We start from the raw sequence: 27775 nt of genomic DNA, 5'->3' as shown, positions 1-27775 counted from the left end.
CCGCGCTCCGAGAGAGTCGGCTAGCTCCAACCCGAAGCCCAAGGGCGCGGCAGCCCACCCCGCTCCAGTGGACCTTGGGTCCACCCGGGCGAGTACGTCACTGGAGAGGCGGTTCCGGGGCCACGTGACCGGGAGCCTCTGTATTTTCCGTCCGCCCCGCCGCTTCCGCTTTTTTGTCCGGGAGTCGAAGAAGCGGAGGCTCTGATCGTCTGTACTACGAATTAGGGAGTCTCGGTTCTGAGTCCTTTGCACATTGAGGGCAGGATGACGGAGGCTTCGCGGCACTCCGGAGGACCGCAAACCAAATGAAGAGAACTCGGAACTGCGCGTGGCCACGGAACCTTAGGAGGCTGGATTGGAAATCCAGCAGGAAGGAAGACAGACCGCGCCTGTTGGGCCACGTGACTGGAAGTTAGGGACCTGGGCGGCGCTGGGTGCCGAAGGCGACGTGGTGAGGAGTGGGTCTGGGGCCCGGGAAGTGACGGGGTCGTTTGGCAGCCCCCTGCGTATCGTCTTCGGGTCTTCGGGAGGAAGAAGGCTGGGGACTGGGGAGGCCACCAGAAAGATGTAGGCCGTGGCTCACGCCCGGAGCACCAGCCCCGCTTGGGAGGGCCTGTGCGCTCTTGGGGAAGGGCAGGGTCCGAGCCGAGCGCCTGGCTCGTGATGGGCCTTAAATCTCGGTGACTCCGGAAGAGTTTTCCTGAGTCGGTCCTAATGCAGCAGGTTCCCTGGTGCGGCGTTACCAGTTACAGGTTCTGAGACAGGATCTGTTTCTAGTTGTGGCTTCACCACTGGTTCTCCGAATGGCGTTGGGAGGATGCCTTCACCTCTCTGCTCATCGGGAAAACGAGAGGCGTGCGAACCGCCTCGTACAACGCTGGCACGTGGTGGAAAAAAAAAAGCCTGTGTATCTGTGGTATCAGCTGCTGTCGTTGTGTGGAACAGCGTTTTGCAGAGGCTTGTGTTGCCACGTAGCGTCGTAATGGTAGCGTGTGTGCAGTCAGGGCTCTGAGGAGCTCCGGGATGGAGAGCTGCTTCCGCATGTTAACCGGCCACACCGCGTTTCTGTCAGCTTTTGTTAATGAAAGTGTGAATAAATGAAATAATGAATAAATGAAAGTGTGAACGAATAAAGGAAGAACACCTAAAAGTATGCATAATAAATGGGGGGGGGTAGAGTGCAATATTGTGGTCATGTAGAAGGAAAGAATTTGCCGGTACCTGTGTCTGTGTGTGTGTAGAGGAGGTGCTGTTCCAAAGAGCGTTTGTGGAAAACGTGGATTTAGGGCTTGAGCAGAGTCTCCAGGGATAAAATTCGGAAGTAATGCAGGAAGAAATGAAACACGGGTCCAGGCCACCAGTTTGCCATACAAGGTGCAGGGGAAGGAGGTCGGGGGCTTTTTTCAGATATGAGAAGAACCAAGGGAAAGAACTCTTCCAAGTAGATAGAAGATTGTTTTTCTCACTAGAACACACTGAGTGTATGTGCAGCCTTCATGAAAGCCGACAGAGAAGTGAAGCGCCTATTTGTGGGTGGCCTTGGTCAGAACATTTCCAAGGCAGACCTACAAAATCAGTTCAGCAGATTTGGAGAAGTTTCTGATGTGGAGCTCATCACACGAAAAGATGACCAAGGTGAGTCTGTAGTCCTTCGTGGGTCGTTAAAGGCAGATAAAATTTATATCAAGTATCACAAAATAGTGGAACCCCAGAGTGAATGTTAGCCCTGACGCTGAAAGTGATACGTGTTTCATTGCAAGATACGAGTCTGTGTGTGCCAGCCCCCTGCCCTGTGCCTTGAAGGTGTTATGTAAAATGTGGAACCTGCCCAGAATTGCATTTCTGAAATCAGAAGACATTCTAAATTCTAAAACATCTGCTTTCTGAAACATGCAACTGTTAATTTCCAAAGCTAGAATTCTAGTATTTACTAGGTGTCCTGCTGGATAGAATATTACTAACATAGAACAATTGAAACACTTCTTTAACTGATGGCTTAATTTCTTTTGGAGTATTTTTATTTATTTATTTATTTTTATTTTTTATTTTTTTAAAGATTTTATTTATTTGACAGAGAGAGACACAGCGAGAGAGGGAACACAAGCAGGGGGAGTGGGAGAGGGAGAAGCAGGCTTCCTGCGGAGCAGGGAGCCCAATGTGGGGCCTGATCCCAGGACCCTGGGATCATGACCTGAGCCGAAGGCAGACGCTTAACGACTGAGCCACCCAGGCGTCCCTGGAATATTTTTATAAACATTCTTAGAAAAATGTAATCTTTGTATCCAGTAAAACTAAACAAGATTTTTCTTTGAAAGAGTAAGATTCTAAGAGTCATTTTTTAAATTTAGAAACTTGATTATTTTTACATTGTTCTCTGGGTAAGAATTTAAATAATTTTTTTTTCTTTTAGGAAACCCACAGAAAGTCTTTGCATATATCAACATCAGAGTAGCAGAAGCAGATCTGAACAAATGTAAGATTTGTTTTCTATTTGCTTTCTATGTGCTTTCTATTCTATTTGCCATTTCATGTCACTGTGTAACTTGGAATAACTTTGGTTCTAAATCTAAACCTTAACAGCCGCTTGCAAAACATCCAGAAAAATAGCCATGGTTGAGAGAATTCCAACACCCTACAATTCAGCAGGTTTAGGTCCATCCCATTTGGTGTAAGCAGACATATGGCAGCACATTGCTCAAAAATGGATTCTCAAATATTTTGGACAAGAGAACACGTTCATAGAAACTGCCTGTTAACACATAGCCCACTGGATATTATGCCATACTCCCCCTCCCTGGTGTGTTCATTTCTGAGGCAGCTAATTCTTGTCATTAAGCACCATCAGGAGAGGGCTTCACAGTATGCCCTGTAAGACCATATCCTTAAAATTATGAAATCTCTATCAGTAAGTTAGTAGAGCTGAGGGCAAACTGGCCTTCAACAAAGAAGGAGGGGGAGATAGTTGGTACAGCCACTGATGCAAGAATGTGTGTGAGTTACTAGAGTCTGAAAAATTAAGACACTGAAAAGAGAACATGCTAATGGAGAAAGAGGTCCATCAGCCTTCTTTGTTCTCATTGGGAAAAAAACTGATCTATCCTCTCGTTCAGTGAGAAATAAGTGGTGGTGAAGAGCACATCAGCTCTGCTGTGACCTGTGACAAGTTGTTTAAACTAGAAGCCCCAGTTTACTTACCTGGTATATAACAAAGATAACGTTGACCTCACGATATCACTGCAAAGATTAAATTGAGTAATACGTTAGTATTTAGTGTAGTACCGACCATGTAGAAATTCTGCTTGTGGTTATTACTAACAAAGCTGAGAGCAGCTATTGAGAAAAATCAGCTTCTGGGGCGTAGGAATCGAAACACAGTTCAGTCATCTGCCGCTAATTTATTTGCAAGTTACACAGCGATAATTACTGTGGGCTGATAAATAGAAGTTCTACAGGATTTCATTGTCTTCTGATTCACCCTCTGAAATTACGTTTCACGTTTTATAGTTTTAGTGTGGGAGATAACAATAAAATGTTAAATAAATGTCAGTCATTCACCAGAGGTTTCTGGTATCACTTTGTGGAGGAATGATAAATTTCGCTTTACATTTTACACATTTGCTTCATTCAGTTCTTCTAGGAACGCTGGACGATAAGGAGCTTAAGGACTCCTGGGGTGGTTGGCTCAGCTGAGACCAGGACCTAGGTCTTTTCTCCCCAGGTCGTGGTTTTGTTTTTTGTTTTTTTTTAAGATTTTATTTATTTATTCATGAGAGACAGAGAGAGAGAGAGGCAGAGGGAGAAGCAGGCTCCCAAGGAGCAGAGAGCCCGATGCGGGACTCGATCCCAGGACCCTGGGATCATGACCTGAGCCGAAGGCAGACGCTTAACCATCTGAGCCACCCAGGCGCCCGGTCGTGGTTTTTTTATTCTGTGTCTCTTTTTGAAAAACATGTACTTTTCTTGGTACTAATTAGAAAAAACATGCGCTGCCATATATTTTTGCATTGCCATGTATTTGAGTAATAATTCTTTACTTTACAGGTATGTCTGTTTTAAATAAAACAAAATGGAAAGGTGGAACACTACAAATTCAGCTAGCAAAAGAAAGTTTTTTGCACAGGTAAGATTTGTTCTGCATGGATTTAAACTCTATTTTGTTCTATTGTAAATGGTTTTATATATTCACTTAATTGATTGAAACTATCAAGTAATATGTTATTATATACTTGGCAAACTCAAACATTACAAATAGAGCTAAAACCAGGGGTACCTGGGTGGCTCAGTTGGTTAAGCAACTGCCTTTGGCGCAGGTCATGATCTCAGGGTCCTGGGATCGAGCCCCGCATCGGGCTCCCTGCTCAGTGGGGAGCCTGCTTCTGCCGCTCCCCCTGCTCATGTTCTCTCTCTCTTGCTCTCTCTCTCTCTCTCAAATAAATAAATAAAATCTTAAAAATAAAATTACCTTTCTTTAAAAAAAAAAAGAGCTAAAATCCCTTTCAACTGTGACTCCCCACGACCCCAGACCCACCAAAAAAGATAATGCAATGCACTTACATGGTTTTTTATTTTAAGATTTGCTTTATGTATTTGACAGAGAGAGCTCACAAGCAAGGGGAGCAGCAGAGGGAGAGGGAGAAGCAGGCTTGGCGGGGAGCAGGGGCTCCATCCCAGGGTCTCGGGATCATGACTTGAGCCCGAAGGCAGATGCTTAACCGACTGAGCACCCCCAACATGTGTTTTAACTTAAAAAATATATACCTATTTCATCTTTGTAAACACAGCCTTCTCTGGGGATGTAGATCTTCCCCCTTTTTTGTAGCGATTGTTTAGTACTGTTTCCGAAAATAGCTATACCACAGGGTATTTGGTTATCCCCCTGTGATGATGGACATTTAGACTATTTCCACTTCTCATAATAGCTGACCCTTGAGAATGGCTCCTGCATAGTCCATGGGTTCCTTGGGTTTATGTCCACAGGAGAGTTGTTTTATCATAGGATTATGTACATTTAACATTTTAATAGACACTAGCAAATTGCTTATGTTGATTTTGGCTGTTAATGCTAGAGTCATATAAAGACACGAAGATAATAGGAAGTCCCTGTATGAGAGGCATAAGATTAATTATGCAAGTGATTTAAGAACAAGACAGTGTAATAACCATTAGAGCATTTTAAGATCCTGCAAGGTATTATTGTCAGAGAGAAAAGATTATATGGGTTTGGGAGATTTCTAAATTGGAAATAGTTCAGGGATGTACAGCTGGAGCGACTGGGAAGGTTGGTTAGATTGTTCTAGGCCCAGGAAATGGCAGGGTCTGAAACAAGTGGCAAGCAGCCTACTGAAGGCATATTTTGAAGGAGTGGTCTGGTGAGACTCTGACTCTGTTCTTCCACTCAGGGCCTCTGTGAACAGCGTAGTGATGGGACTTTATTCCGTAGCAATTCATTGCCTACTCTCTGCAGGAACCGGAGCCCTGGTCCTGAGCAGGGTGGGCATGCTGTGCTGCTACTTTGGAGTGTCTGGGCAGGCATGCCTGAGGAACTTGAGTCTGACCATCATTCTGGGAAGTGGAATGTAAAAGAGACAGACCAGGGGCAAAGAGGCCCCTAAGGACTGGTCAGTGCAGCTCTCCAGGCCTGAATAAGGTGGGGGAGTTTGAATTGGAAGGTTGCGAGGGCATTCTGCATTCTCTTCATTAAGAGGGTAGAAATAATCAGGCCTTGGCAGATTGGGCTCTCAAAGACACCTCTTCTTCATGAAGAGTGAAGGGATTGAGGATGGAGAAAATGCTAAAAGTAAGCAGGAGAAAATTGAGAGGCCCTAAATGATCACTATAAAGTCAGAAGCTTTACGGTATTAAAAACAAAACACTTAATAGCATGGTTGGTTATTTTAACTCTTATTTATATTTTTTTTTTCAGATTGGCCCAGGAGAGAGAAGAATCAAAGGCAAAGAAAGAAAAATCAACAATAGACAACACCAGCTTTTTGGAAAAGTTGGGAGTGGTGGATTTCCATGTGAAAGCTGTGCCAGGGACAGAAGTGCCAGGTCACAAGGTGAGTCTCACTGGCAGCCTGAGTAGCCCAGGAACCGAGTCCTGGGACCAGGGAACCATGGGTGCCATGTCTTGAGCAGTTGCTTTTTCCCTTGCTTTGAAGCACTTAACATAGGCAGTGCTTTATGGTTTTCACAGTGCATTTACAAGTCTTGGGAACGCACAGTGCCCCCTCATTTTACAGGAAGAAATCAAAACCCAAATGGAGGTGGGTCTCCCAAGCGACATTGGTGGTGAGGCATACAGGCTGGTCCCAACTTTGCCTTTTTAATGATTAGTGTTTTTGTTAGTGCCCTACATGGTTTATATGGGACTGATAGCTGCCCCACTTGTCCTTCTTTTTTCTTTCCTTATACGCTGTTTTTGTGAACTCCTGTTTCATCATCAAAAACAAAACCCAACGTGGGGTGCCTGGGTGGCTCAGTCGTTGAGCATCTGCCTTTGGCTCAGGTCGTGATCCCAGGGTCCTGGGATCGAGCCCCGCATCAGGCTCCCTGCTCAGGAGCTGGTCTGTTGCTGGTTTCCTAACTCCCTTCTCCTTCTCCACTCCCCCTGCTCGTGTTCCCTCTCTCGCTGTGTCTCTGTCTGTCAGATAAATAAATAAAATCTTTAAAAAAAACAACAACAAAACAAAACCCAACAGTAGTAATATGGCCCACTATGAGTGTGAATTTTTTTTTTAAAGTTGTGTTTATGCAGTGTGGTTAATCTTTTCCGTTTGTGACATACATAGTAAATGTATTCTTTTTTTTTCTTTTAGAATTGGGTTGTGAGTAAATTTGGAAGAGTATTACCTGTCCTTCACCTAAAGAATCAACATAAACGTAAAATATCCTTTGCAATTGGCCTTTCAGAGTAACTATTATTTACCACAGTGATGGATACTTGCAGAAGTTCACTTCATCCCACTAGAATTTCCCTGCCTCTGTCAGTAAATCTTAGATGCTTAAAGGTTATGTTCCCCATTTCTAGGCAAGGTAAGACCTACCTGCTTCCACGTGTGAAACAATGAGAGGTTCATGAGAGACTGTGAGGAGGCTTTATACTAGTGAGTGACAAAAGTGACACTTGTCAGAGAAGCACTTGTATTGATTAACTTTTACATCCCCCGTCTTGATTGACATGGATTCAAAGCCGTTGCCCAAGGTGCCAAAGAAGGGCGAGGGGACTCTGCTGTGGCTGAAGAAGGCGCTGGAGGAGGTGGGGGGCATGGTTTACATTGGTAGAAAGTGGTGGGAAGAAGACCAAGCAGGAGAAAAGCAGTAGGTAGGAATATGTAGATGGGCAGGAGAACGGTGGGTGGAGAAGTAGTGTGCATCCTGGACGAGCAAACATGGAGGCCTGTTCCCTTGAGGAAATGAAGTCAGATTGTCGGGGACCGTGAATTCCCAGCATCATGGACTTGTGGGCAAGCTGTAACCCTGTGTGCCAGTCAAGGAAACAGAAGCAGCTCCAGGCGTTCCCGAGGGGATGCAGTACAAACAGTTGGATTCAGCAGGTGCTGGGGGAGCATGCAGCTGATGGGCAGGTTGTCCGAGATTAATAACTGCAGCAGACCGCTAACACCCTGGGGCTAGAGAAGCGGAGGTGGGGGGTGTCTTCATTGCTCACAGCTACTGTGCCCTGGGGCCGCTGGAAAACTGGCCACACCTGCTTCTGCTCTCCTGGCGCTAACGTCCGGGAAAGCTCACTTCCTGTCAGCCTTCCCTCTGTGGCAGCCACCAACAACAGCAAAGAGGAGGACGTTGAAGGACAGTGTGAAGCTGACAAGAGACACTGCCTGGCACATCTCACGTTTTTGGCACGCATTCAGTAGTTACCAGATGCTAATTTAGTTCTTACTAAAAGTCCTAGAAGGACTTTTCAGGATTGATCACTGAAAGCAACTTACACTTGCCTATTCATATGTGTTAGGAAACCAGCAAATGCTAGCTGTCGTCACAGCACTTTGACATTAACTAGGCTTTTTATGGACAATGTCAGCGACAAAACAGGCCTAGGAAAGAATTACTAGCTTCCTAATAAAGACCTACAAGATGCAGAGAGTGAGCAGAATGTGGAATGGATGTTACTGGGCTGGGAGAACCAGGACTGAGGAGGCAGGAATGGCCAAAAGCAGTTGGAGTAAAGGACATGCAGCGTCCAGCTGTGCCCTGCAGAGTGCCCCTCTGTACTCTGCTTTACAGTACCAACTCAGATTTACAGAAAACCGCATGTGGCCCCTGTACCTGGAATAGAACCTGTATGGGTTTGCTGCTGTGCCAGTTAACCGTGATGGTGCTGTTTTAACTCTAGACATGCCAGTGCCACAGATCCTGAGGTCACCCAGTGAAGTGCTCATTGTGTTTGATGGGAAAGGGAGGGTAGGCCGAGTAAGTGACCTGCTCGAGGTCAAACAGTACTCCTTGTGCTTCACCACATTGATAGGTTTTCCTAAAACCTAGTGCCTCTGTTTTGTTCCTTGACTCTGGTAACATCATGAAGTACGACCCATCAAAATACTGCCACAACTTAAAGAAGATCGCAGAGGATGTCACTCATGCCACCCCTGTGTCCAGCCTTACCTGGGAACTGGAAGGAGGGGATGACCCTATGAGTAAGAAGCGACGAGGGGAGTTCTGTGCTGTTCACAGCCCCCCCCGGAAGAGGATCAAAGCGCAAAAGGACGAGGCGTCCGCTGCTTCTCCAGCTGTGAGAGCAAGACCCCGCATGGTCCCAGGGAGTCTGTATCCCACACAACAAGAGGTGGCACAGGAAGCACCCTGTAAGCCCGTTACTGCTCAGTTGCCCTGTGTCCCTGCTTCTCACAGCCAGAAACTTAACAGTGTGTTCGTTCAGACGTCTGGCACAGGAACTACCAGGCACAGAAATCACATGTCTGAAGAAGAGATGCGATTACCGATCGCAAGAGAGGAAAGCCTGGGGAAAACTACATGGTCCTCAGTGGGTGACTCTGTAGATGAGCCCTTTGAAGTCGTACGGGGGGACTTCAGGTCAGGTGTTCATAAGTTGCGTTCTGTAACAGCATTAGGTGTCAGTAATGTCTCCTGCCGGGATGGGAATGGTAATGCCCTGGGAAACGATTGCAACTATGATTCAGGAGATACAGATGAGATCATCGCAGCAAAGAAAAAGACCAGTGAGGTCAAAAACAATGCAGAGTTTTCACAAATGGAAAAGTCTGCACACAGGAAAACGTCTTTGAGAAATAGAAAAAACTGTGTTAAAGCGCGAAAAAGAAAGAACAACCCAGAGCAAGCCGTCAGTCCCAGGGTCACAGCCCACTGCAGCAGCAGGGAAGAGGCAGGCTCTGCATCAGAATCTGCCGAGTCTTCGGGAGATGAGGAGTATGATGCCATGATGAAAAACTGCCCCCGTGTGCAGCTCACCTTAGCTGATCTGGAACAGTTGGCTGGCGGCATCCTGCAGCCTCCCGAAGAAGATCCTGAGCACGGTGGCCAGGAGACCGCCGCAAAGTGTGACAGGACTCCGGGTGGCCTGCACAGAGCAGCCCAGCCATGTATCTGTCCCGAGGACATTGTGGCTGCCCTTTTAGAAGGAGAAGAGAACACCTGTGGAAAACAGAAACTGAAGGAAAACAACTTAAAGCCAAAATTCCAGGCTTTCAAGGGAGTAGGCTGTCTCTATGGAAAGGAATCAATAAAAAAACACTTGAAAGAGGTTGTTGCCTCTGACAATACAAATAAAGATCAGAATTCCTTGAAACTTGATCCCAGTAGCATGTCGATGGAGAAGGGGTCCCCATCAAGCAAACTAACTCCTCTCCAACATGCAAAGAAGACCAAGGACCCAAACCAAACTCGGCCTCAAAAGAGACGTTCTCCTTTCCAGAGCCAGGATCACAAGATGGTGTCCCCTAGCAGTTTGGAAGAGGGAGGTAGGAATCCTATTTCTAGTCTTTTGCCGTTAAAAGATAAGGAATATTTAAGTCTTGGTGCAAAAACCCCCAAGGTAGACTTTGACGGAGACTGCCGCCACAGGACCCGGGAGACCGGAGAGGGCTCCGGACAGAGCAGCCACCCGGCGCCTGGGAAAGCACTGGAGGGCTCCTCCAGGAGAGACGCTCGGGGAAGCAACACCAACTTCCCACTTTCTGTGAACATTTGGTCCGATGTTCACACTAAGGAGAAGCATGCTGAAGACAATCAGAAGCGTTTGGCAGCCTTGGAAGCAAGGCAGAAAGCAAAGGAAGTGCGGAAGAAGCTGGTTCATGACGCCCTGGCAGACTTGGTGAGTGCTCTCCCAGTGTGGGCGCCACGAGGCCACCCTTCCTTCCCTTGAAGGTCGGCGTGCCCCTCCAAGCTCTTTATCCCAGCACCCACCTGTTTCATGTTGTGTCCCTTGAGTTAGAAGCTTTTTTTTTTTTTAAAGATTTTATTTATTTATTTGAGACAGAATGAGAGAGAGAGAGCACATGAGAGGGGGGAGGGTCAGAGGGAGAAGCAGACTCCCTGCCGAGCAGGGAGCCCGATGCGGGACTCGATCCCGGGACTCCAGGTTCATGACCTAAGCCGAAAGCAGTCGCTTAACCAACTGAGCCACCCAGGCGCCCGAGTTAGAAGCTTTTGTCGCCTTATGTCTTTAGTATATACCAGAGACATTGAGTTTGAACTCTGTTTACTGAAAACATTCTTACTTGTTTTAACCTCAATTTTTCCTCATGATTTCTTTTCGTTTGGAAGCTATAACTGGCATAGTTTAGTGACGTGTCCGAATTTGCAAATAAGTCACCAGTGATTTAATCTCATTAAGATTCACGATACTGACTTTATTCATTCTTTCAACAACCGTAAGTGTCTGTGAAGTCCCAGGCCTTCACAGTTAGTGCTAGACTTCCGGGATGAGGATCGTGGTCCCTGCCTATGGCGGTCGTTGGCTCACAGAGTGGTGGGCACAGGGCCCAGAGAGAAGAGTGCCCATGCACCCCAGCAAGTCAGCCAGGAGGAAGGGCAGGGGCTTCCTCAGCCTGAATGGAGTCTAAGGAAGAAGGATCAGTGTGAACTGGTTGGGCAGAGGCAGGAGGGCGGGAAGGGAGAGGAAAGGCATTCCATGGGAGGGGAGCAGTTTGCAGTCAGTGTAACAGATGTACAGAAGATGAGGATGCTCGGGAGAGGAGCAGGGCAAGTGGTGGGAAGGCTGTGGAGGTTGGACTTTATTCTGTGGCTGTGGAAAGGAAAGGGGTGAAGACTCGCTGCATATATAACAGAACAGGAATCTGCACACTGTGGCTCACAAGCCATCCAGCCTGTGGCCCATTTTGGTACAGCCTTCAAGCTAAGAACGTTTTTACATTTATGAAGGGTTTTTAAAAAGAAGAACCAAGATTATATGTGGCCTGCAAAACCTAAAATATTTACTCTCTGGTCCTTTACAGAAAACATTTACCAGCCTCGGATCTGGGAAAGATTGTTTAGGCCATGACAAACAATAGGTCAGATTGGGAAATCTGGAACCAGGGAGTGTCTGGGAGGTAATTAGCCAGAACCAAGGCAGTGACAGTGGGAATAGACTTAAAAGATAGCAGCAGCGTCCACACCTGGAACTTGGGGACCAACTGGACACGGAGAGGAAGAAGTCTCAAGTTTCCATCTTGGGAAACACGTGGATGGTGGCGTTCACTCTAAGGGATGAGAAGGGGCTGTCTTAAGGTGGTGCCTTTGTCAACTGCTCTAGGATGGTCATCCAGAGGACAAGCCAACACACATCATCTTTGGCTCTGACAGCGAGACAGAGGAGCAAAACCACCTGGGAGAGGAGCCCCTGAAGGTAAGTAGCTCGGGAAGTCCATGCAGGCTTTCCGCCACTCTCGCAGGTCCATTTCTGCCTCCTGCATACCAAGACCTCCGACAACTGCCACTTTCAACACCAAGTCCTCCCGAGCCACAGTGAGCCCCCTGGCACCCCCGACCACCACACATACCGATACCAGATTTTCCCCACGTGAAGATGTCCTCCACATCATCTGCCAGGAGGCATCCATACTGGTGCAAGCCTGCAGAGAGCATGCTCTGTAGTGACTGCACCCCTCCCCCAATGCGGGCTGCACGGGAGCCTCCAGATTAGGACCCAGGTCCTGGGAGATGCATCTGGGTTTCTGGGTCTTCAGTGTGAGAGGAAGACTGGAAAGAAGGGATTGCAGGTCGCCTCCGTTGTTAATAAGCACTCCCGTGTGCATCTGCGTTCCAGGAGTCCGTGAGCAGAGTATCTGGGAGGCTGTTTGACAGCAGTGAAGACGAAGAATCTGGCTCCGAGGACAGTCACAGGTTCAGAATTAAACCTCAGTTTGAGGGCAGAGCTGGGCAGAAGGTTAGTGAAGACTGAAAAGTAATCCCACCTACAACATGTCCTTGTTGCTGAATGGTGTTCCCATCTGGGTACGTGCAACCTTATTTGGATGGTTCGTGGGTCGGTGAGGTTATGCAGACACTAATGTAGGGAATTCCAGGGTGAAGGAGGTGTGCTTGGAGGGTCTTCTGTGGGAGCGCGGTCTTGGGAATGTGGCTCCCAGCTGCCCATGTGTCTGTGCAGCTCCTGGACTTGCAGTCTCACTTCGGCACTGACGACAGATTCCGCATGGACTCCCGGTTTCTGGAGAGTGACAGTGAAGAGGAACAGGAAGGTAAATACCTCCCTGTCCAAACAGTCCGCTGTCGGAGCTGGGGGACCCTGAGAAGTCATCTGGTCTAGGAGAAACTGCGCCCCAAGCCTTGTGAGGCCTGTGACCTCTGGGCTGCTTACGCAGTCCTCCTCGAGCGTGAAGCTGCCCGAAGGACAGGAGAGGATGGCATCCACAGAGACTGTCTCCCTCTGGCCTGGCCCTGGCCCAGGGGCCGGGGGGGGGACACACCTGGCAGCAGTGCAGTGGGTCCTGGTGAGGTTGGGGGAGGAGCTGAGCACCCGCCTTCCCTCCGCGGGGCGTGCGGGGGAGGCAGTGTTGGAGCAGCGGTGAGCACGGAGTGCCCTTCCGCTTGGAGTCCTCCCGACGTGGGTGCATCTCCCAGCCGGTGGTGCTCCCTAGGACTTTCTCCTTCACAGCAGCGCCAGACCGTCTCCACACGACCTGTTGCCTTACCCGTCCAAAAAGCCCTCACGTCCCGCCTGGCCAGGAGGGCGGCCCTCCAAGTGGGGCGCCTGCTTGCCTCTCCCGTCTCCGGACTTCTCTATCCTCACACCTTTTTCTCTCCTTCCTGAGTTAATCTACCCCGAGCCTTAGGCCTCACCATGCGTACTTCCTGTTACCCTTGCTCACGGGCCTGCTCATCCTGCCCTTCTTTCTGCGGACACAGGCCTTAGGTCCCCCAAAAAGCCATTCCTTCCACTCTGCCGGATTTCCAGTTGCCATTCCCATCTTTTGCATTCTAAACTTGAAATTAAAAAGTAAATTGCAGCTAATTCAGAAGAAGTGGCTTTTTGTTGAAAATGCACTTTCTGATCTGACTCAGCCGCTCTTCTTTGAGGTGATTATTCAGTGTAGTGTACGTTTCTGGAAACCAGTGTTCAGAGAAAATTCCCCAGGGTCCACACCAACTTGTGTTTCAGAGCTTCTTGCTCACAGTTCCTCGAGAAGGCAGGGGCAGACAGAACCGTGGAATAGCCTGCATTGAGTGCCACGTCCAGAGGTTGCTTTCTGAACTTCTGGCTCTTCGGTCTGTGTCTCACAGCCATGGATGCCCGTTCACCAAGCGCAGTGGCATTTCCTCCAGCTTCAGCCTCCAGCCTGCCTGTGGCTTTCGTCCCTGTTCACCACCTCGAGATGTTCTCTTCCCTCTGCTCCCACACACCATAACTCTTGTTTTCTTCCTCATTCTTGGTTCCTGGTTTTCCCTTTGCCTCTACGTGTACATTCTTCCTAGGGTTCTTAGGTTCCCCGTGGCTTCAGCCTTCCCTGTACATCAAAGTGAAAGCTGTTGCATGTTAGCACATTCATATGGTCCAACCTAATGTAAACGCTTTGCACTTTCTTCAGTGTGTGTGTTCGTTTTGTTTCCTGCACCTGGCAGGCCCTCCCCTTAGGGGATCCACTTGGTGTTTCCTGCCTTAGACTCCACCTGGTTTATAAAGCTTTTCTTGGTGCAGTTGAACCTTCTCTCTACCTCCTTTGAACCCTTAGACATTTGAGGTATTTCTGTAGAGAACTGACTCAAATTACTGTCTTATTTTGGTATCTGTTACATGGTTGCTTGTCTTCTGCAGTGAGTTCAGGGGTCTTCCAGGCTTAGACCGCCTCTGTATTTTGGCCTGTAATCCAGACTAGCTGCTTTGTTGTCTGATGTTTGTGTTTCCTGTAGTTGAAGATAACAGCATTTGGGCCCACAATGCCCTGTGTGTGTAGGACCCATGGCTCTCTTCCTGCAGCATTTGTTACTGAAGCAGAGGCCAAGCAACTGTCTTGTAAGGTGTTATAAGTCAGGAGAATTGCCATCCTTCACTACCTTTCATTTTTAGGTTGATAGGTAATTTAAGTCACATTTCTAGAGCGGTAAAAAATCGGGCTGTAATCACTGTGGTTTTGTGATTAGTATCTTGCTCTGTTGCATTTGTCGAGCTTTATCTTAAGAACTTTGATTTGCCACTGAAAGCCATCAACTGTAGATTTTGTTTTCATAATTACAGGTGGAAATGGGACTTTTCATTTGTTGGTCATGTGACTTCTGGATTCCCTGTGGCATTGAGAGTCATGGGGTTGGGGAGGTTAGGAAAACAGGGTTGGACTTTTCTTTCTCCTCTTTCACTGTGCTTTGCCCATGTTTAGGTGCTTTATGATTATTTGATTATTGAGACCGCTCAAGCTACGTTTGCCAAGAGATTACTAACTCCCCCTTTCCCTCTAAGAGGTAAATGATGAGAGAACAGCGGAGGAAGAGGAACTTGCTGCAGAGAAGCTCAAAGCCCTGAACATCGTGCAGAGTGTTTTGCACACCGCCGTGAGCAGTTCTGCACATAAAGGATCCGGAGCTGCCAAGAAATTTAGGTATGGCTTATGTTCCATCCCGTTTCACCCTGTTTTCATTATTGAACTCGGTTTAAAACTAGGCCGTTTTAGACGTCCTGGGGAGGGCAGTTGGCAAAATGTATCAGACCCTTACAAACATATTATCTTGGACCCAGTGGCGCACTTCGAGAAACTAATCTTAAATTTTTTCTCTGTTTTTGTGCTTACATGTCATAGCGGCCTTGCTTTCGATAGGGAAGCAGCTTGGACAGTGGTTTAAGTATTAACTGTGGAACTGTATCAGTGTAATTTTTCGTTACGGAAATTTTAAACACATAATTTGTAGAGACTGGTGTTTAGGGGCGCCTGGGTGGCTCAGTTGGTTAAGCGACTGCCTTCGGCTCAGGTTATGATCCTGGAGTCCCTGGATCGAGTCCCGTATCGGGCTCCCTGCTCAGCGGGGAGCCTGCTTCTGCCTCTGACCCTCCCCCCTCTCATGTGCTCTCTCTCTCTCATTCTCTCTGTCTCAAATAAATTAAAAAAAAAAGAGAGACTGGTGTTTAGAAAGCCCTGTAAACCAGCTTCGGTAGTCACCAACATGTGATCAATTTTACTTTCTTTTGTTTTTTAGGGGTTTTGTTTGTTTGTTTTTCTTTAAAATAAGCTCTACACCCAACAGGGTCTTGAACGCACGACCCCGAGATCAAGAGTCATGTGCTCTACAGACTGAGCCAGCCAGCAGCCCCCAGTTTTCCTTTCTATACCTTCACTCACTTTCCCCCACTTTCCCCACTAAAACACTTTATGCAGATCCAGTTTTAGCCATATTTATTTTAGTATGTGTAAATTAATTTTTAATGTTAAAAAAAAGACTCATGGAAACTCAAAACTAGGTAGCTTATAAAATATGAACTTCTAACAAGATCCTGATAGTTTTCTTTGTGTGGTTTTGTCTTGCTCAAAAATTAGAATTGTCGGGGCGCCTGGGTGGCTCAGTCGGTTAAGCGTCTGCCTTCGGCTCAGGTCATGATCTCAGGGTCCTGGGATTGAGCCCCGCATCGGGCTCCCTGCTCCGCGGGAAGCCTGCTTCTCCCCCTACTTGTGTTCCCTCTCTTGCGTGTCTCTCTCTCTCAAATAAATAAATAAAATCTTAAAAAAAAAAAAAAAATTAGAATCCTGGGGCGCCTGGGTGGCTGAGTCTGTTAAGCGTCTGGCCTTAACGCTCAGGTCATGACCCCAGGGTCCTGGGATCGAGTCCCGCATCGGGCTCCCTGTTCAGCGGGAAGCCTGCTTCTCCCTCTGCCTGCCGTTCCCCCCTGCTTGTTCTCTCTCTGTCAAATAAATAAAATCTTTAAAAAAGTAAAAAAAAAAAAATTGGAATTGCCCCGATGTTGAATTACAGTTTGCTATTAATTTTTTGCATTCAGCTCTGATTTCTGTCTGCCAGCTTACTCCTGTCTGTTGTTTACACAGGGATGTCATACATTATGATCCAACGAGGCATGACCACGCCACTTACGAAAGGAAGAGCAGTGATAAACCAAAGGAAAGGTAAATCAGCTACCACTCTCTGTAGCAGGATCATAGGAATTAATCTCATTTCAGACCCTGAGAGAAATAGAGAGTAATAGATAGATAATCCTGGGTAATCTCTTCTTTGCAAGGTACTTCATAACTTACTTTTCCAAATAAGGTAATGTTCACAGGTTTTAGTAACTAGGGCCTGGACGTATCTTTTTGGGGGCAGCACTTCAGTCCAAGACACTTCTCTAGTGTGGTAGAGCCTCTGTTTCCTGGGCCGCGACACTGTCAGTTTGATAAATACGGCAAGTACACGGAGCAGCCAGTAATCCTGCCTGGCCTACTGCCTCCGTTTTCCTACCGTGAAGTCAGTAAAGACAGTGTGGTTTACTGAATTAGATCATGGAGCAAAAAAGACGGTGGAGAAACGGGAAATGAGAACGAGGCTTGAGCTTAGTTAACGGTAATGGATTGGTGTTAACCTTTTGTTTGACGACTGTGTCATAGTTACAGAAGATGTTGCCGTGCCAGGAAACTAGGTGAAGGCTATTTGGGAATGGTGTCTTCCCCCAGAGCGGGTGGCCCCAAAGAGGAGGAGGAGGCCACAGTGTATTTTATGACCTAGTCTTAAGTCACACACTGACAATCCACCTTATTCAGTTTTCTTGAAACAAGTCGATAAGTCCAACCCATATACTTCGATGTGGGGCGGTGGCTTGGAAACAACACCTCTTAAAGGGAGAAGTAACGAGGAATATGTGGACATATTTAAAACCGCCATAATCCGCCCGCTAGCCAGATTGTTTACATCCCTGCCACATGCACAATACGCTCACCCCTCCCTCGATGGCCCAGAAGCCTCACTTTTACAGTATCTGTTCAGAAGCTGGGGTGCTGTCGTCCAAATCAGATCTAGAGGCAAATGAGGCCTAATGGTCGCACTTCCTTGAGTACAACACCGTGAGTGCAGTCCTGATCAGAGACAGAACTGTGAACTCGAGGACAAGTCACCTGTCCCTCCGCGACCACACAGTGGTGGGGCAAGCACAGGATGGCCACTGGAAGCCCTGCTGTTCACCTGAGGGAAGCACGAGGCACAGGGGTCACGGGTCTGTAGCAGCTCTGAAGTCCAGAACGGGAAATGTGGGGACTTCTTTGATTAGAACCACAGGCCTGGTGATAATTCTGTGTGGTTCTTGACTCTGCCTTCGGGATCATCCGTCCTTTTTTGTGAATGGTGGTGTGCGTTTGTGGCTGAGTGATTTTCTCAGCCTGCTTTTTACTTTTAGAAATGTGGGCATCCAAAAGCCTTGTCATTGTAGAATGTACCTGTCAATCCAAGTGGTGTTTCTGCTAATATATTTCTCTTAAAATATTTGTGGGTCTCCTGTGATCTTCTTGAGGGTCACGCCCATGAGGCAGAAGCCACCGGTCATTTTACTGTGGGCTTCTGCTGAGACACCATCTGTAAAGTCCTTAGGAGCCTCACTGGCCAAACGGTTGAGGTTTTTGAGCTATGACTAGGGTCTTAACAAAGCGTTTTGCTTTATATTTAGACTGAGGTCTATGAATTTCTCTGTTAAAGATCAGACAGTAAGTGTATTGTCTATTGCAGTGATTCCACTCTGCCTTGTGGAAGCAGCCACAGGTGGTACGTGAGCTAGTGAGGGAGGCTGTGTTCTGATAAAATTATTAGCCAGACACTGAGGTTTGCATTTCACATAATCTGTCCACGTCACAAAACCATCTTTTTATTTTTACAATCATCTCAAACCATAAAAGGTACTCTTAACCAGCAATGCACACATAAATAGGCAGCAGCCTGGATTTGGTCTTTGGGGCCCAGCTTGACCAACACCTGCTATAGACCGTGTTTTCCTGTGTCTTAGATTGGATCTTTGCTTAGAGGCCATTTCTTAAATTTCATGTCATTTGCCTTCTAGAAATTAGGGGTCTTCAAAACCATGAAGTCCTGGCTCCTTAAAGAAATGTCTTTAGGGGCGCCCGGGTGACGCAGTCATTGAGCATCAGCCTTCGGCTCAGGTCATGATCTTGGGGTCCTGGGATCGAGCCCCGTGTCAGGCTCCCTGCTCTGCGGGAAGCCTGCTTCTCCCTCTCCCACTGCCCCTGCTGTGTTCCCTCTCTCGCTGTATCTGTCTCTGTCAAATAAAGAAATAAAATCTTTTTAAAAAATAAAAGTATTGGGGCGCCTGGGTGGCTCAGTTGGTTAAGCAACTGCCTTCGGCTCAGTCATAATCTCAGGGTCCTGGGATCGAGCCCTGCGTCGGGCTCCCTGCTCAGCGGGAAGCCTGCTTCTCCCTCTCCCGCTCCCCCTGCTTGTGTTCCCTCTCTCGCTGTGTCTGTCTCTGTCAAATAAAGAAATAAAATCTTTAAAAAAAATAAAAGTATTGGGGCGCCTGGATGGCTCAGTCGGTTAAGCGACTGCCTTTGGCTCAGGTCATGATCCGAGATCCTGGAATTGAGCCCCGCATCGGGCTCCCTGCTCGGCGGGAAGCTTGCTTCTCCCTCTCTCGCTCCCCCTGCTTGTGTTCCCTCTCTCGCTGTCTCTCTCTCCATCGAATAAATAAAGAAAATCTTGAAAAGAAAAGAAAAGGAATGTCTCGGGCGCCTGGGTGGCTCAGTTGGTTAAGCGACTGCCTTCGGCTCAGGTCATGATCCTGGAGTCCCGGGATCGAGTCCCGCATTGGGCTCCCTGCTCGGCGGGGAGTCTGCTTCTCCCTCTGACCCTCCTCCCTCTCATGCTCTCTCTCATTCTCTCTGTCTCAAATAAATAAATAATAAACAAAAATAATAATAAAATAAAATAAAAAAAAAAAGAAAAGAAAAGGAATGTCTCTGGTTTCAGTGTCTGCTCCTGCTGTACTGTGAACAGCAGATACCTTCAGACCCTCCCACATGTCTCCCTAGCTAGCACCCTGTTAGCAGGCACTTCCCTGGTTCTGCTTTAAAGGAGGTGGCCCATGCTGCTCAGTGTTGTACTGTGGCAGAGCAGGGATCCCTTTCCTCTGGTTCCAACAGCATTTCCCTCACCGTCCTGCAGCTGACACGCAGCCTCCTCAGTGGCTGTGTGACTCCTCCTGACAGTTTCTTCAGGCTCTTGCTGGCACGGTCCTTGCTGCCTTCCGACGCCTGCCCATTACCTGGCTCTGTAGCCCCTCCTCCGGTTTGGGTTTTTGTTAGAGCAGCACCCCACGTCTAGGTACCAAAATCTGCATCAGTCATGAATCGCTGTGTAGAAGAACGTCCCCAAAAATCAGTAGCTTGAAGCTATAAAGATTTATTAGATCCCAGTTTCTGTGGGTCAGGAATTTGGGAGTGCTTCACTAGGTAGTTCTGGCTGAGGGGCTGTCAGGAGATTACCTGCAGGCTGGCCCACACACGTGTCTGTTGGCTGGAGGCCTCGGTTCCTTGCATCTCCATTTGGCTGTTGGCGTGCCCTCCCAGCATGGCAGCTGGCTTCCCCCAAAGCCGGTGATCTGTAGGGGAGCGCGCAAGGAGAGCGCTCCAGTGCTTTCTCTGACCCTCATAGTCATCTCATCTGCCTTAGTGCATTCCTCACAGGGTCAGGAAGTCCGGCCTGAGCTAGGGAACAGGGGAATTAACTTCCACATCTTTAAAAAGGATCAAAGGATCTTTGGACCACTTTTAAAACCACCACATGGTGGCTCAAGGATAATCACATGGAACTGCCTAAAGTACACCATTTTTCATAGTGCTCAGTTTCGTAGGCATCCCTGTTTTAAATCCTAGCCAGGTTGGTGTTTTAAATGAAGTATTAAAAGTTTCTTTCCAGGGCGCCTGGGTGGCTCAGTCATTAAGCGTCTGCCTTCGGCTCGGGTCATGATCCCAGGGTCCTGGGATTGAGTCCCATGTCGGGCTCCTTGCTCAGCAGAGAGTCTACTTCTCCCTCTCCCTACTGCTCCCCCTGCTTGTGCGCACTCTCTCTCTCTCTCAGATAAATAAATAAATATAGAAATCTTAAAAAAAAAAAAGTTTCTTTACACAATAGTCTCCCCCAATCAGATAACCAGTTAGGATATCTTGTTAACTTATTATTTTAGCTAATACAGTTAGAATTTTGGCCCAATATTACTCATGATATGTGGAGAGGACTCTGATAAGAAAAAGGATTTTAATCTTTTAATAACTAAAATTCAGTATTGGCAAACAGCCATGTAACTTTTTGTTTGAGATCAAAGAGAAAATAAATGCAGAACAGGTATATAGTAACATCAACATTTCATATCAAGACAAAGTAGACTTAGCACATTTACAGTTCCTTTTTAAAACTTAATTATGACTAAATTCTTTTACACCAATTTTGTAAAACTCACAGAATTTTAGAACTTAGAAGTTACCTGGTGTAGCATGTTTGTTTTGCAGGTGAGGTAATAGGCCTATTGCTGCTGAATGATTTTGTTACTTAAAGCTAGTATATTATGTGTGATTTCTGGAATGTAGCTCCGAGGATAGAGGAGGATATGATTCGTGTGTAATACTTGGAGCTTTTTGACATAGTTTTGTGTATTAAAAGCTTATTGGTCAGGGGCGCCTGGGTGGCTCAGTCGGTTAAGCGTCTGCCCTCGGCTCGGGTCGTGATCCCAGGGTCCTGGGATCGAGCCCCACATCGGGCTCCCTGCTGAGCGGGAAGCCTGCTCTCCCTCTCCCACTGTCTCTCTGTCAAATAAATAAAATCTTTAAAAAATAAAAAATTAAAGCTTATTGATCAAGGTTCTGCTTTTTTTTTTTTGTTATTCTTATGTTAATCCCCATACATTACATCATTAGTTTTAGAAGGGTTTTGCTTTTATGAATAGAGTTTTATATGTGGATGCTCTTCGTTGTTGAAAGAATGGGATTAGTTTTCTAAGGTGTTGTTCTCCTAATCTCTGGCAACTGATGGTCTCTTTGTGATGTACGTGTCTGTTAATGTCACTGCAGTAAAGCAAAACGGAGGAAACAAAGGGAGGAGGCCGAGAAGCTGCCTGAAGTGTCTAAAGAGATGTATTATAGCGTTGCTGCGGACATAAAGGAAATATTTCAGACTACAGAAGTTACCAGTGAAACAGCAGACGACACACCCTCTAGTGAGAATCGCGATGGCGAGAAAGTTGACACCTACCACCCGGCCACTCTGACCCCAGCGGCCAAGCAGCCTGGAGGGTTCACGTTCTCCTTTTTTGATTCAGACGCTAGAGATGTAAAGGAAGGTACTTTTAAATTTTTTTAAGGTTTTCACTTCAGGCAGCTTGAACATGATGGATTGAGTGTACATTAAGCATAATGATGTAACATCAGCTGAAGAAAGAATTTTTTCTTCCACCTAAATGAACAGTATGAGATTTGATATCATATGGCCAAAACAACATGCCAGGAGCTGTGAGTAACAGCAAGAGATTGTTTTTGCACTTAAGGGAGCAAACGTCTAGTTAGGTGCCATGAGAAGGGAAGCCCGAGAGTAATGTGCAGCATTCCTTCTTCTGAGTGGAAATAATCACGAGGAAGTATATAGTAAGTCCCCTGTTTAAACAGCTTCGTGCCTTACATGCAGTTAAAAGAAGCAAGACTTGTGGAAAGCCCGTGCCATCTGGTGGGGAGAGGAGGAAATAGGCCACCCTGGCTTTCCACAGGTACACTATGTCCTCAATACGTCAGTTCTTTCAGACTTTGTCCTTGGAAATGTGCCAGAACCTGGAGAGAAAAAAACCCAGTACGTACAATTTCACATTCCATTTCAGGAGGTTTACCTGTAAAGGCCAACATGAGCGGAAAGTTAAACGCCTGTTACTTAGTGATAGTCTCCCCTGGTAAGGGAGATTGCTGTTCCTCACTTGGTGTTCACGACGGAAGTGCAGCTTTCCTGGAAGTTCACTGTAAAAAACAGGATGTCTGCATCTCGGAGAGTACGTGCCCACCTAACCACAACGTGTGCTGCATTAAAGATTAGCAGTTAACGTAGCATCCATCCACGTGTTAGCAGATGAGTATTTATGTCAGTTCTGTGGTCCTGCAGCCCGAGGTGCAGAGATCCAGTGTTTCAGAATTTGTGTAAGTAAGACACGGTGATGCATCCTGTGCTCTGCTGTGTTGTCCATCGGACCACCAGCGTCTGTCGCAAACTGCTGAGCAGAGCTGGTGTCACACTGACTCTAATTCCTCCAGCTGAGAGCCAGGTGTGAGAACCCAGCCTTGAAATGAGCGAGACCCCTCAGCAACCTGGGAGGTGTGATTTCGGTGCTTGGGGAACTTGGGGCACTGTCCACAGCCTTTTCAGCAGTTCTGGAAAGAGGGTTTGGGAATTGAAAGTGTACACATGTGTTCCTTTCCTCGTTGATGAATAACCAGGAGGGGCAGCTGGTCTCACTGCATCGTGCTCTATTTTAGGCAGCTCTTGCTAACATAGGTGGTTCCTTTTAAATCATGTTGCCCATTTATAAACCTTTGGTTTTTATGTCTTTCTATGCTCTTTCTATATTCCTTATCAAATCACCCTGGCAATGCCAAAAAATAGGACACGTTCTCTCAATTAATATTTGAAAATCAAAAACGATACTACCTATTTTAAATCAACGGTTAAGGTCCTGGACACGTAGAGATATGTGTGCATGGTGAAAGTGACCAATGAATGTGTGCAGCTACAGTCCTGTCCCCTTCCTTTGTCACAACAATACAGATGCCTACAAAGCTGAGCCGGTGAAAACCGGGAAGGTTGTCTGGCAGGGAGCCCCTCGTTTCCAAGATAGCAGTTCCGAAGAGGAGGATGTTGCCGAAGAAGAAACAGAAGACAGGGAGCCCAGCCCCAGGTAAGCAGCTTCTTTTGGTGTAAAGCCCGAGTTAGACATGCTGATGCAAGTATGCAAGACAACTTAATTTTCTTATTCAGCTCCTTCAGAGTTCTCGAGCTTTTTTGTGACGGGGAGCATGTTTTCTCTTCAACCTGGGTAGCACTGGGTGGGGGTTATGAAGTCCCGGGTCTGGAAGGAGGACCCTGGACCTATCCCATGGGAAACACTGGCAGATGGGATAGCAATAGTGGGATGAGACCATCAGCAACCAGTGTGAGACTTAAACAGTCCTTGTTACCAAAGCTTCAGATACGAGAGAAGAATGTTGAATAGAGAGAAGGTGGAGTCATTTTAAATCAGGGCAAAATGAGCAAAACATAAAGCAGGTCTATTTAAGGAATAGTTCATTTATATTTTCAGTGTAAACATTTCATCTGAAATATTGAAATTAACCCAGGTCTGTCTGTCTCTCTCTCTCTCTTCTCTTTTGCTTTAGAGAAGTATCATTACCTGAGAAAGAGACCACTAGATTTTTCTTTTTTTCTAAGAATGATGAAAGACTTCATGGTAAGTCCATTTCTCCATTAAATGGTATAGAACAGGAAATAGTTCTTACCACTGCGCATTCCAATAGAGTCACATGCATCCAAGAAAGAAGTATTTGGCAAAAATTGTGATCCTTTTCCCTGTCGTGTGGTTTAGTGGTTCCTGTTAGACTGATGCAGGTTGGCTTAGTAAGCCCTGGAGGGCTGAGGGCTCCTTTCCACCCCTCCCTCCCTCATTCAGTATCATCAACAAGGACTTCTTTGTTACAGGGACCTGCTTAGATGCTAGACATGCAAAACTCCTGTTTTTAGGACCCTGAAAGTTCAGGCTCTTGGTGAACTCTTTTTTTAAAGCCTGGTACAAACAGAAACCAAGACACATAATGGTAAATGATACATAAACAGTAAAATCCTAGCAGTGCTACATTTTCTTTTTTTTTTTTAAAGATTTTATTTATTTTTGACAGAGAGAGAGACAGCGAGAGAGGGAACACAAGCAGGGGGAGTGGGAGAGGGAGAAGCAGGCTTCCCGCGGAGCAGGGAGCCGGACGCGGGGCTCGATCCCAGGACCCTGGGATCGTGACCTGAGCCGAAGGCAGATGCTTAACCAACTGAGTCACCCAGGCGCCCCAACACACCATCTGTTTTAAAGGCATTAATCTCCTGCCTTGTCTTTTTTTTTATGTTCCCCTAGTAGGTTCTGATTTATTCTGGAGAGGAGTGGGGAATAATATTAGCAGGAATTCTTGGGAGGCCAGAACAAACAACTTGCGGATGGTGAGTAACTGTGTCTCCATATTGATTGTCTCCTAAAATAGATGCCGTGCTATTTTTGTGTTAATATTTGTCTGGTGTAAGAGAGTGAGAGTAAGGTGTGAACCTGAAGACACAAAGGATGACACCTGAGACCATGATTTAAATGCTCACAGTGCAGGGAGGGGCATTGTTTAGGTCAGGCTACACCTGGTGCAGGTTAGCAGTCTGCAGAACAGCCGACTTAGGGGCCCAAGTTCCAGCCATGCTTGTTAAGTAACAGTAAATCATGAGATTTTTGGAAGACTAAAATACAGTTTCAATTATAGACAACTCCCATAATGGTTTCCATAATCCTGACATTGAATAATCTAAATTTTACTATATAGTTACAGAACATCTTGAAAATGATTTACATTTATTTTTAACAAAGGCTTGATATGTTTTTATAGGACTGCCGGAAGAAACATAAAGATGCCAAAAGGAGAGTGAAACCAAAATAACTGTCAGCATTGGTTTTGATACAAATGTGAAGAAGGCTCACCTATGGAAACTGGGTGATACAGAAAATAATTTTAAATGAGAAGAACTCACAGTGAAGGAGTATTCAAAATCTGCCTGATGGATATCACTCTGCTATCTTTTTCTGTGGCTTTCCTCTGTATCTCTTCCTAAGTAACTCTTCAAAAAAATAACCTGAACTTTTTTTTTCCTAACAAAGCACAAGACAATCCCCCAAAATGCTTTTTATATTATAATCTCTGTGCTATTCTCAGTAACTACTAGGTATTTCTAATGCGGGGTTTACATAAAGTCTTTAAATGTATGGGTAAGAGCACTTATATTTTCCAAATTCAGTTTTGTGTAAATTATATGCTACTTGAAATATTTATTTCTCATTGTATAAAATATACTTTACCTCCATTTTGTCCTTTTTTTAAAAAGTTGAATGGGGGGGTGCCTGGGTGGCTCAGTCGGTTGAGCGACTGCCTTCGGCTCAGGTCATGATCCCGGAGTCCTGGGATCGAGCCCCACATCGGGCTCCCGGCTCGGCGGGGAGCCTGCTTCTCCCTCTGACCCTCCCCCCTCTCATGCTGTTTCTCTCTCGCTCGCTCGCTCTCTAATAAATAAATAAATAAAGTCTTTAAAAAAAAAAAAGTTGAATAGGGGCGCCTGGGTGGCTCAGTCGTTAAGCGTCTGCCTTCAGCTCAGGTCATGATCCCAGGTTCTTGGGATCGAGCCCCTCATCAGGCTCCCTGCTTCGTGGGAAGCCTGTTTCTCCCTCTCCCCGCCCCCCTTGTGTTCCCTCTCTGGCTGTCTTTCTGTCAAATAAATAAAACCTTTAAAAAAAAAAAAGTTGAATACAGATCAGCCTCAGTTCTGTACTTCTGTCCTGATGAACAACTAACTGAAATGCAAGACACTTCAGACAAGCCTCATAGAAGAGTTCTGTGAGGACCAGGGAAGGATGCCAAGTAGAGTTTTCCTGTTCTTGGCCTCCAGGAATTGATGGGAGGTGAGCCCATTAATCCCAAAACTCTGGTTTAACCAGAGGCTTATGAAAAATCCAAGTTAGCTGTCAGGACTCTTGAGTCCAAAGAGGGAGGCAGATTTAATATTTCCTTAAATCAAACTGGTTAGGATTCAAGACAGGTATGCCTGTCAAACTGCACGCTGTTCAGAGTTGTGTTATATAGACAGCCCCCAGGGATGGTCCTTGAGCCACAATGTGTATATCTGGAATTAAAGTATTTATTAATTTATATCTTGACCGAATATAAACTCTAGAGGGCTGGGATGTCATCTGGTTTATTGACCATTGTGTCCCAACTGCCTAGAACCGTGTCTAGCACAGAGTGGTTGCTTGGTACATTTTTTTTTTCTTTCAAGATTTTATTTAAATTCAGGTTCACATGTAGTGTAGTATTACTTTCAGGGGTAGACTTTATTGATTCATCAGGTCCATCTAACACCCAGTGCTCATTACATCCAGTGCCCTTCTTCATGCCCATCACCCAGTTACCCCATCCCCCGACCTCCCCTCCAGCAACTAAATAAGATAAAGACAGAAAGGGAGGCCAACCATAAGAGACTCTTAAATACAGGGAACAAACTGAGGGTTGTTTTGAAATAAGTCCAAAGAAGTAAGCAGCTGAAGAGTCTTTTGGGATTCCTGTTTCCAAGACTTGATGGAAAACAGAAAAACCACCACTCAGCAGGATAAATAATCCAAATGTTCCACCATCTCTTGATGCAGATTACATTTATACATTCCTACTGCCGCATAACAGGTCATCCCAGTAAAATAATTTTGCTCACAAATAAGCAATTTGGTCAGGACTCCGTTGGCACCCCTCATTCCTCCTCCCTGTAGTGTCACCGAAATGGCTCAACTGGGGCTGGAGGATCCACTTCTAAGATGGCTTGCTCACTCAGTGCCTGTCCCTGCGTTTCCTCCCAGCATGGTGACTAGGTGTCAGAAGCAGAAGGTGCCAGTCTCTTTTCACTATATTCTACAGGTCACAACAGAGCCCAGCCAGAACCAAAGAGAAGGGGACACAGACCATCACCTCTCAGTGGGAGAAGTGTCAAAGAATTTGGCCATATTTAAATTTGTCACACCCGCCATCTTCAAAACAGACAAGTGACATCAAGTATCCTTGCCCACCCCTAATTCCTGCTCCCCAGATACAACCATCTTCAACAATTTTATTTGTGTTCTCTGATGCTTCTCTCCATTACCTGACATGCTTATGCTGTGATTTCTTGGTTTTTCTTTTTTTTTAAGATTTATTAGAGAGTGCGTGCCCTTGTGCAAGCACGAGTGGGGGAGGGTGGAGAGAGAGAGAGAATCTGAAGCAGACTGTACACTGAGCACAGAGCTGGATGCAGGGCTCTAATTCATTACCAGAGATCAAGACCAGAGCTGAAACCAAGTCAGTCACTTAACCAACGGTGCCACCAAGGCGTCTTCTTGGTTTTTCAGTTTTAGGCATTACCTTTTGTCTCCTACTCTAACAAGTGAGGAGTCAACTCTGATCCAAGTTGTGGATTTTGACATATAACTTTTTTTCTAGAATCTTTTTTTCCACTTGCTCAACCTCTTTATGGATTTATATCTTTCAACAGTACCATAAAA

The 27775-nt window shown here is 46.3% G+C and overlaps 1 protein-coding gene across 10 annotated transcripts; it reads left to right on the top strand.

Moving 5' to 3' along the window:
- Positions 1-170: 170 nt before the first annotated feature.
- Positions 171-25794, top strand: NOL8 (nucleolar protein 8). 10 transcript variants are annotated; one of them, XM_064579243.1, is made up of 18 exons: positions 171-451; positions 1470-1635; positions 2411-2473; positions 4042-4120; positions 5924-6059; positions 6819-6889; positions 8536-10309; positions 11753-11845; positions 12266-12385; positions 12608-12698; positions 14912-15050; positions 16485-16562; positions 21495-21763; positions 22292-22456; positions 23227-23356; positions 23835-23905; positions 24581-24660; positions 25089-25794. In XM_064579243.1, the coding sequence occupies exons 2-18, from the start codon at positions 1497-1499 to the stop codon at positions 25137-25139; spliced, it is 3549 nt and encodes a 1182-aa protein (XP_064435313.1). In that variant the 5' UTR covers positions 171-451; positions 1470-1496; the 3' UTR covers positions 25140-25794. The 10 variants fall into 10 exon arrangements, 8 of the variants coding, with proteins under 8 accessions (XP_064435313.1, XP_064435315.1, XP_064435319.1 ...); XM_064579242.1 differs by having other exon boundaries at positions 172-451; positions 24578-24660; XR_010407649.1 differs by lacking the exon at positions 23835-23905 and having other exon boundaries at positions 25089-25155.
- The last annotated feature ends 1981 nt before the right edge of the window (positions 25795-27775 follow it).

Source organism: Mirounga angustirostris, unplaced genomic scaffold (assembly GCF_029215605.1).
Source record: "Mirounga angustirostris isolate CCGP_5_RB_7025 unplaced genomic scaffold, mMirAng1.0.hap1 SCAF_15, whole genome shotgun sequence".
Classification (NCBI taxonomy): domain Eukaryota; kingdom Metazoa; phylum Chordata; class Mammalia; order Carnivora; family Phocidae; genus Mirounga; species Mirounga angustirostris.
This window is presented reverse-complemented; position numbering and strand designations above follow the sequence as displayed.

What these genes read in the sequence shown, in the direction of transcription:
- NOL8 (XM_064579242.1), top strand. Translation starts at nt 1,497, where the DNA reads ATGAAAGCCGACAGAGAAGTGAAGCGCCTATTTGTGGGTGGCCTTGGT. An exon ending in AGTGATAAACCAAAGGAAAG is followed by an intron (nt 16,563 to 21,494) that starts GTAAATCAGCTA and finishes ATGTCACTGCAG; the next exon opens with TAAAGCAAAACGGAGGAAAC. An exon ending in GAACAAACAACTTGCGGATG is followed by an intron (nt 24,661 to 25,088) that starts GTGAGTAACTGT and finishes ATGTTTTTATAG; the next exon opens with GACTGCCGGAAGAAACATAA.